The sequence below is a fragment of the Callorhinchus milii genome, unplaced genomic scaffold (genome assembly GCF_018977255.1).
Source record: "Callorhinchus milii isolate IMCB2004 unplaced genomic scaffold, IMCB_Cmil_1.0 Scaffold8, whole genome shotgun sequence".
Classification (NCBI taxonomy): domain Eukaryota; kingdom Metazoa; phylum Chordata; class Chondrichthyes; order Chimaeriformes; family Callorhinchidae; genus Callorhinchus; species Callorhinchus milii.
Genome location: NW_024704749.1, coordinates 9,486,951 through 9,496,945, shown reverse-complemented (window position 1 = coordinate 9,496,945; position 9,995 = coordinate 9,486,951). Strand labels below are relative to the sequence as shown.

Genomic DNA, 9,995 nt, shown 5'->3' with positions numbered 1-9,995 from the left:
GGGGGGTGGGGGCTGGGGTTTGGGGGGGTGGGGTTTGAGGGTTTGGGGGGGTGGGGTTTGGGGGTTGGGGGGGGCTGGGGTTTGGGGGTTGATGTTTGAGGGTTGGGGCTAGGGTCTGAGGGTTTGGGGGGCTGGGGTTTGAGGGTTTGGGGGCTGGGGTTTGGGGGGTGGGGGTTGGGGTTCAGTGGAGCCCTCCCCCTTTGAACGGGGTGTGTGAGCCTCCCGCAGTGTGAATGAGTGAGTGAGTGAGTGAGTGGAGGGGAGAGAGCGAGAGAGAGAGAGAGAGAGAGGGGGGGAGTCAGAGCCACAGCGGAGGGCGGACGGGACGGGATTGTGGTGCCAAAGGCAAAGTGCGAGGAGGAGCAACAACAACAACAACAACAACAATGGCGAACTGTTAACTTGAGTGGGACAGGAGCCGCCAGAGAGAGAGAGAGGGGGAGGGGGGAGAGAGAGAGAGAGAGAGGAGAGAGTGAGAGTGAGAGTGAGAGAGAGAGTGAGAGAGAGGGAGAGAGAGAGTGGGGGTGAGGAGGAGTGAAGCCCTTTGTCCCTCTCGATGGCCGCAGTGAGATGGGTTGGAGCGCAGCGCTGAGGCGCGGAGTGAGGATGGAGCTGAGACCTGAGCCCCGGGAGAAGGTGAGGCCATTCCCAGCCCCTGATCCCATTGTTTCCCTGGGGAGTGGGGGGGGGGAGTGGGGGGGGAACCCCGGTCTACCCCCCACCCACCCACCCACTGCCCCCCCCCCCCCACTTCCCTCTCTCTCTCTCCCCCACACACTCTCTCCCACTCTCTCTCTCTCCCCCACACACTCTTTCCCTCTCTCTCTCTCCCCCACACACTCTTTCCCACTCTCTCTCTCTCTCCCCCACACACTCTTTCCCACTCTCTCTCTCTCTCTCTCTTCCCTCCCCCTTTTTGTCTCCCCCTCCCTTCCCCTTTCCCCCCCCAACTCTCTCTCTCTCTCCCCCCTCTCCCCCTCCCCCCCCAAAAAAAAGAGTGCAGGATCCCTGTAGCAAACACACACACTCACACACTCTCTCTCTCTCTCTCTCTCTGTGGCTTTGGGGTGGGGCAGAACTGTCAAACAAAACTTTTTATTTTTCTTGGGGTCCCACTTTTATATAACTTTTTTCTCTCTCTCTCTCTCTCTCTCTCTTGTTTTTTTTTCCTGGAAGATGTGTGTGTTGGGGGGAGAGAAGGGGGGAAACACACACACACACACACACACACACAGCCTGAAGTCCCATCTTGAGTCCTCGCTGTTGTTTGTGGGGTTGTGGGGGGTTTTGGGGGGTAATGTTTTGCACAAAATAAATAAATCACTGTCCCCTCGTTTTGCTTTTCTTTTCTTTTCTTTGAGTGCGACTTGTTCTTTCTCTCTCTCTCTCTCTCTCTCTCTCCTGCATTAAGTTAATTCCCCCCCAAAGCTTTTCCCTTTTCTTTCCCTCCCTCCTCTTCCCCCCCTTTTTTTCTGCCACTGTTGAGAGAATTTGAGAGAGTTTTTCAGGGCCTGTGCTGTGCTGGAGACCCTCTCTCCCCCCCACACCCCCCTCCTCCCTCTGTCATTCCCCTTCTCCCTCTCTCTCAGTCTCTCTCTCTCTCCCCCTCTCTTATCAGTTTCTCCCCCACTCCTCTCTCAGTCTCCCCCCCTCAGTCTTTCCCCACTCTCCCCCCTCCCTCTCAGTCTCTCTCCCCCACTCTCTCAGTCTCCCCCCCTCTCAGTCTTCCCCCACTCTCCCCCCTCCCTCTGTCTCTCTCTCCCCCACTCCTCTCTCAGTCTCCCCCCCCTCAGTCTTCCCCCACTCTCCCCCCTCCCTCTGTCTCTCTCTCCCCACTCTCTCAGTCTCCCCCCTCTCAGTCTTCCCCCACTCTCCCCCCTTCCTCTCAGTCTCTCTCTCCCCCACTCTCTCAGTCTCCCCCCCTCTCAGTCTTCCCCCACTCTCCCCCCTCCCTCTCAGTCTCTCTCCCCCACTCTCTCAGTCTCTCTCCCCCCCACCTCTCCCTCTCAGTCTCTCTCTCCCCCACTCTCTCAGTCTCTCTCCCCCCCACCTCTCCCTCTCAGTCTCTCTCCCCCCCACCTCTCCCTCCAGTCTCTCTCTCCCCCCCTCTCTCAGTCTCTCTCTCCCCCACTCACTCAGTCTCTCTCCCCCCCCCCCCCCCCCCCCCCCCCCCCCCCCCCCCACACACATCTACCTGAGAAACAACCCCTGGGAATAGTGAGTGAGTGACCTGCAAACAGGTCTCACTTTTCTAACGGTTTCGGAGCCTCTTGTTTCCGCCTCTTCTTCATAGCTTCACCGACACAAGATTTTCTGCAATTGTAGCAGACGTGGTAACGATCGTAGCATTAACGTATCCCATTAACGTAGACAATAATAACGCTAATAACCCTTGTATTTGATATCGTGCCTTACTATTATATATTATTCTACAGTGATTTTCACCCACAAAATACACAGTCACTGCACTTTACAGTATATTCCGTGAAGCACTTTGAGACGTCTTGAAGACGTGATAAAGCGCTGTATCGAATGCAAGGATTATTATTATTTTAATTATTAGTAAAATTATTACTGTTACATCTTCGAAATGTCTCAAAGCGCTTCACAGAATGGACTTTCACCGCCTCGGGACGTCCTCCCGACGTGAAAGGCGCTCTATAAATGTATTTTGTTGTTGTTGTTGTTGTTGTAAAGCGTAGTCACTGTGTATTTTGTGGAAGAATTTGTATTTTGTGTATTTTTTTAAAAAGACATTTACTTTTAGATGCCCCCCCTTCCCACTCCTGATAAATAAAGTCCAGTTTAACCTGCCCCAACCCCCTTGGGTTTGCTCGTAAGTGGGATCCTCTGCCCTGATCGTGCCCACAAGCGAGTGTGTCACGTACACTCACTGTGTGTCAGTGATGATAAATCAGGTCGAAGCACTCGGCAATCCCTGCTTGTTAACTGGTGTACTGTTGGTGTTTGGGACAGTTGTTGCTGGTTACGGCGGTGGGGGTGGGGGGGGGGTGGGGGGGGGTGGTGGTGTGTCAGATGATAATGGTTTTGTTGGCTAAAGAGGCATTAAGGGGTCTGGAGTATGAGTGTGCGTCACCAGCCTTGTCACCAGCTGCCCCTCACTTCCAACTTGGTTTCTGATGTTGAGTTAAGAATAACAGAGGCACATTGGATGGTGTAAATCCAGCTTGTGTGTGTGTGTCGGGAGGGAGGGGGCTGGTATGTGTTTGTGTTTGTGTTTTTTGGGGACTTGTACCTCCCGAGTAGCTCTGCGGAGGGGATTCTGGACGAGATGGACTCCTCGTGAGTCCAGGTAGATTGAACATCAGATAACGTACCTCTGAGAGAAGGAGAAAAATGGCAATAAAAGTCTGATGCAATCCCCATAAGATCAAGAGGAATCCTGATCTGCAGTTGATTAGAGGTGACGTTGCTTGGTATATTGTGCAGAAAGGCCTCTGTTCGCTGTCAGACCCTTTGTTGTGTTTTCCAAACACACGCAACAGACTGAATTCACATGGAAACAGACAAGGCATGCAAAGTCCTCGGCTACTCCAGGACTGGATCAGTTTTTATTTCTAAGCAAAAGTGGGATTTGTCGGATTCCCTCCACTTTTCACGTTGTGTGTTGGTGTGGGGGGTGGGGGGTGGGGGGTGGGGTGGGGGGGTGCTGAGAGCATTAATCCACCCATTGGCAACCTTATAACTTGTACTTATGACCTTTTGCACAAAACCCTGACCTTTTACATGTCTTTGACCCAGGCGGACACTTAACATGTTCCCCATTATGCTCGAGAACAGAATGACAGCTGCCAGAGAAATCTATAATTTGGCTCCCACCCTCCCCCCACCCAACTCCCCCCCACACACATACTCTTCCCTCTCTCACACACACACACACACACACACACACCCTCAGGTTCAGGGCAATAAGTCATTCCCCTGTGGACAGTCGTTCCCCGAATAATGAACCTATGGAGACTGGTTGAAGCAGAAAGTGTTGATTCTTTTAAACGCAGATTCGATAGTTTTCTTTTAGGAAATAACATTGTGGGATATTGCACAAGTAGTTACAATAATAATAATAATCCCTGCATTTGATATAGCGCTTTTCACGTCTTCTAGACTTCTCAAAGCGCTTCAAAGAATAGACCGTAAAGTGAATTGACAGTACATTTGAGGGCGAAATACGGCAGCCAATTGCGCACAGCACTGTCCCACAAACAGTCGTGGTTTGAAGTGACCAATTTATTATTGTTTTATTTTCTTGAGGGATTATTACCAGGCGTATGGAGTAAGGAAACTTGCCCAAGGTTTCACACTGCCGGGAATCAAAGCCAGGTCTCTCGCTTGCAAAGCGAGTGCTCTTACCACTGAGCTACGGGATTCTAGTTCGGGACATATGTGCAAGCCACCGCCCGGGAAGGTGGAAGGCGAACTTCATGGACCTTGGTCTTTTTTCCGTCTAGAATTTCTTGTGTTTTTATGTTCCCGAAGACAGTCAGGAAAGTGAACCCATGATGATTTTTCTCCCCTTTCCCTTAACCCAGCACTGCGGATGGCAGACCAGGATTGAACCATTTCCTCTAACTCCTTCTGACATCAGTTGTCCAGTCTTCAGCCACTATATCTACCCACTCTCCTCCTGCCTCCCCCCCTCCGAACCCTTCCCTGAATTACCTTCATCTTCTGATTTCTCTCCTTGCTTTTCAAACTCTGTTTGCCTTAATCATGCTGTCGTCACATCCTCTAACGCCCCACGCAGCCAATTGTGCACAGCAGTGTCCCACAAACAGCCATGAATTGAATTGACCAATTTGTTATTTTTTTTCGAAGGGATTATTACCCCTGGAAAAGCGATCCGCCGATCGTCTATTAATAATAATAATAATCCTTGCATTTGATATAGCGCTTTTCACGTCGGGAGGACGTCCCAAAGCGCTTCACAGAACACACCGTAAAGTGAATTGACTGTATATTTGTGGGCGAACGCGGCAGCCAATTGCGCACAGCAATGTCCCGCAATCAGTCGTGGATTGAAAATGACCAATTTATTATTGTTTTTTGGTTTTGTCTAACAACCGGGTTCCCATTTACCTCTGGGTGATATGAGTGAGGGTATGAGTGAGAGGTGAGTGGTGTGACAGAAGCTGGAATGAGTTCTGGAGTCTCCAATGCTCCCGGGTTGTCATAGCAGTGAATTGTCGGAGCGTGCTGGGGTCAGGCTACATTTTTATCTCACAAAATGTACAATCAATTCACTGTACAGTATAATCCTGTGAGGTGCTTTGAGACGTCTCGATGACGTGCTGTGGCGCACTATCAAATGCAAGGATTATTATACACAAATAAATAAACACATACATCACAAACACAGTCTCAAAACACGTTCGCGCGCACATATATACGTACAGAAATATATACAGCTTGTTTGACGTGGGTGCCCACCTCTCTCGCCAGCTGCCTCCCAGGAGAAAGGACTCGCAAGTTAATCCCCGAATGTCTTAAGTGAGGTTTAAACCTCAAGTCAGATTTGGCTCCTGGTGTCGAGAGCTTGTGTGACGGAGCTGCAGAATTCCACCGTCAGTTACTGTAGCAACCAATGTTCAGGCCTTTTAAAGCCCTCGCAGCGACACAGAGTCCCGCACGCTCTGCCTCCTGGCTCGCTATTTGCATGTCCCCAAATTCTGTCCCCCCACCCTCACCCGAACACCCGTCCCCCAAATATCTTCTCTGCAGAGAATGCTCTCGTCTGAGCAGCGTAGTTATTGCAGGGAGGGGGAGGCCATGGGAATGACGCGGTCCCAACATTTTAACAACGGCAACAATTTGCATTTATACAGCGCCCTTCGCACGGGGCAGTGCCCCCGGAGCGCTTAAAGGTCTCAATTTCAGGTCTCAAACAGAGAATCAGGGAGTTTGTTCTGGGTCCGAAAATGCTTTGGAGCGTGCTGCGTGCGTGCGTGTATGTGTATGTGTGCCGGACTGTGTGCCTGTGCTGTGTGTGTGTGTGTGTGTTGGACTGTGAGCTGTGTATGTGTTTGTGTGTGTTTGTTGTGCGTGTGCTGTGTCGCTGGGCTGTGTGTGTGTGTTCTGTGTGTGTGCTGTGCTGTGGGTGCGCTGTGTGTGTGTGCTGTGCTGTGGATGTGTGTTCCGTGTGCGCTGCGCTGCGTGTGCGCTGCGTGTGCGCGTGAGACGAGCGAAGGCTGACGTGCGCCTCCTCTCCTTTGCGGCTCGAGCCGTTGCTGAGCAGCTGCAACGGAAAGACGTCGGCTGCTTAAAGGGTGGAAGGTCGAGAGTTTTCTTCGTCGCCACTTGGTGCCCCCGCTCACTCCCCCCCACCCCCCTCCACCCCACCCACCCCTTCACCTCCCCGGATGGCCGTCACTATGGTGAAGATGTTTGGTTGCTATGGTGTTGGCACAGCGTTCTCGGTGCTGCTGTGGGTCTCTTGAGACACGTCGCTGTGAAGGAGAAACATTTATCAGTGCCACATCCTGACCTGCTCCCGGCTCCGAGAGCGACTGACTGACAGGTCGATGTCCGACGGCACACGGGTGGGGGGTGGGGGATGGGGGGGGGGGGCTTCAGGGGAGGGCAAGGCGGCAGGTTAAAGGGCCAGGGGACAAAGGGAAGACTTTTGTGCGAGGGTGAGGACTACGAAGATCTGGTACCTGAACTGGTGTTAGACTGAGTGTGATGGTGAGGCGCGCGTGTGTGTGTGCGTGTGCGAGTGTGTGTGTGCGAGTGTGTGTGTGCGCGTGTGTGTGTGTGCGCGTGTGTGTGCGCATGCGTGCGGAGGTGCTGAGGTCCGGCTGTTCCCGTTGCAGAGTTCAGTCTTTGAGGAGAGTCTGATGCGCAGGATCTCTGGCAGCAGCGGGGCCCACACGCTCAGCAAAGCGGCGTTCATCGAGAAGGTGCGCGAGAGCAATGCGGCCTGCCAGCGCGGAGACTTCGCCGCCGGCGTCCAGCTCTACACCGAAGCCATCACAGCCGACCCTCAGAACTGCATCCTGTACAGCAACAGGTCCGCTGTGCTGGTCAGGCTGCAGGACTATCAAGCAGCCCTGGAGGACGCTCTGACAGCGTGTCACTTGAACCCCAAGTGGGCCAAGGTAGGAGCCAGCAACACCTTATTGTACCCAGTCTCAGGGCTTCTCTTCCGGGCTTCCTGCTCCACAGGGTGTTTGGTATATCGCGATGAAATGTATTGCGTTTCTGCTAGAAAGTAATATCTCGGGGGCACAGTATGTAGTTTGGGTCACGACACGTCAAGCAAGCGACGGCCTGGATGGTGGAAGGCGAACGAGACGGAGCTTGGTCTTCCTTCGCCCGGCAAACTATTCCGTTCTTGTGCGGCGGGTTAAACATTTCGGAAAGAAATCTGATGGCCAAACACTGGCTGTGGCTGGGCGAGGGGCACGAGCAAACCAAGGCTTTGCCTTGGGTTCGCAGGGATTAACGTCATTCCTGTCTCGTCTCCTCACTCCACAAGAGGTTTGTAAAGGATGCTTGTTCAGCCGTTGATCCCATCTCTATGGGGTGGGGATGGGGGGGGGAAAGCTATGTATTGGTCTCACCAATGGGTCATGTCTGTGGTTCTGGTAGAGTTGGTGCCCTCCAGGGATAGCGCTCAGTATTGCACCAGTGTTTGCAATCGGAACCTCTTGTGCTTCAATGCACTCCCCAAACCTCTCCCTCTCTAAAACAGGGTCCACCTGTCACGCGCTTTATTCGACGTACTCACTCACCAGTATGTTATTGGGGTGGCCTCGGTGTGTCTGTCCCGGGTATTTCCGATAGAATTGCGGTGCTTGCGTTTGCAGATGATTTTGTGCTGTTGGGCAGACTGACGCACCTGGGGACATTGTGTGTGTGTGTGTGTGTGTGTGTGGCGCTCATTGAACTACTCAGTGAGACACAGCGGTGGGTGCTCACGAGGGTGATATTATTATGGCTCTGCGTAGCTCGAGAAGATCTTGAAAGATATCAATTGGGAGATACAAGGGGCATCTATTGATGTCCGCCTGGACAGGCAGGCGGGACTGTGTTTTAATGTCTCATCCGAAGCACGGCATTTTTGACAACGCAACACACACCCCAGTGCTGTATTGGAATGTCAGCTTAGACCGGGGACAGCCAAACTACGGCCACACGAGTCTAGGTAAGTCCGCGTTTTATCGGGTTCTGCGTTTATGGCATAAATCAATTATTTTGTTGGCCGACCAAAAAGACTGGACACCACTGGCTTAGACAATATGATTTCGAGTCTCGACGTGGGGACTTGAACCCACAGCTTTCAGTCTCCGAGGCGAGAACGCTACCGTTGGATCAAGCTGACGATATCAAAATGTGTACATCTGTCTGTCCACGCGTAATAATGTGCCGTAAAGTGGGAATATCGCTAGGATTCTGTGGATGTGGCGCGCCTCTGCTGGCACGTTTGAGAGTTACTGTGTCCGCAGGTCAGTTGAACTCAAAGCAGCAAGGCTTGATCGGGCTTGTGATGAATAACTAAATGAAGGAAACAACGGAGCGGGGCAGGCGACTGCATTGTCGGCGATGCCAATCATTGGTCAAGCGTTAAGCTGAGGTCCCGTCTGCCTGTTCAGATTGATGTTAGAAATCAACGTGGAGAAGAGAAGGGACTTTTTCTCGCCCCCCCTCCCCTCCCCTTGTCCTGGTCAACAGTCCTCCAGATACATTGATGCTGCTTTTGCCCCAAATCAGTCACAACGCTAAATAATTACTAAGCATTCCAGTTCGATGAGGTGCTGTCGAACAAGGCACGTTCTTTCTTAGCCACTGTAAAAGAGGAAAATAAAGGGTATCTGATCAGCGATCGGTGATAAACGAGGCCAGATACAAACCAAGATGGAATATTCTCTTGGGATAATAATGTACCTGCCTGATCATACGTAGTGGGTACCTGCCTGATCCTGGTGTGCTGGATGGAGTGTGCAGCGATTCGTGTGCGCCAGCAGAGGGAACCTGACGCACACTTACTTGCAGGACTGCTGGCACTTTGTCAGTGAGTTTGTGCTGATTAAATGGAAACTAAAATGTGATTCAATCGAGCGCTCTCCCGACCATGTGTAACGCAGGGCATGTGCAGCACAGCTCCAGCTCACTGACCGTGTGTTACAGTGCGTGCATTGCAGGGGCTAACGCCAGCTCTCACGCAGGCCATGGCGTGCAGAACACAGCACGGCTCGCGCCGACGACAACAGCTTGCTTTTATATCGCGCCCCTCGTGCTGGGTAGAGCCCCAGAGCGCTACCAGCCATGTTTACGATAGGGCGTTAGTCCACTTCCATCAACCGTGGCTGATTCTATTGAGCGAGAGAACGAGAGAGACTGAAGGAGGGGCCTCAAGAGACAGAATATGAGATAACATGATGTAGACAGAGACTTAAATTAGAGAAAGGGAACGCGTAGAGGGCAGGAGACAGAGTCAGCTGTGTGGGGAGAGAGGGAGCTGAGTGGATAGAGCGACTGGGAGCTGTGTGGGGAGAGAGCACTTTCCTAAGAATTGCCATGGTTCCCTCCGCTAAACACACAGCGAGCGGCTGATATTGTGTTACTGATTTCTATTCTTTGACAATGTACTGTAATTTTCATCTCATGTCTCTGGTGGGGCCTTTTTCAGGCTCTTGAAATTCCCAAACTTCCTGCCGGCAGCTGAGGTTCAGACGGGAGACTTCCTGATGGAAGAATACAGAATGGAAGGAGCTCTCTGCCCCCGGGAACCTGCTTCCTGTTGAGGGACAGGACGCACCTGTGCGAGCCACGATTCCCACACTGGCTCTCCCTGCTCTCAAACCTCCGTGATTGGCCCTGATACACATCCAGCACTAACAAGTACCTGCCCTCCATTAGCAAATCTACATGTGCGTGTCAGAGGGAGACCAGCTACACAGCAAATAACTCTCCTCTCTGTGTACAAACAAGCGCTCCGCACGGGGTGAGGGTTACTCACTGTGTAACGGTGTGTC

At 52.3% G+C, this 9,995-nt stretch overlaps 1 protein-coding gene across 1 annotated transcript; it reads left to right on the top strand.

The window, feature by feature from the left end:
- Positions 1-496: 496 nt before the first annotated feature.
- Positions 497-9,764, top strand: LOC121849564 (small glutamine-rich tetratricopeptide repeat-containing protein 2-like). Its single transcript, XM_042337380.1, has 4 exons — positions 497-636; positions 6,831-7,115; positions 8,071-8,164; positions 9,682-9,764. Exons 1-4 carry the CDS (start codon positions 571-573, stop codon positions 9,762-9,764), a joined length of 528 nt encoding a protein of 175 aa, XP_042193314.1. The 5' UTR covers positions 497-570.
- The last annotated feature ends 231 nt before the right edge of the window (positions 9,765-9,995 follow it).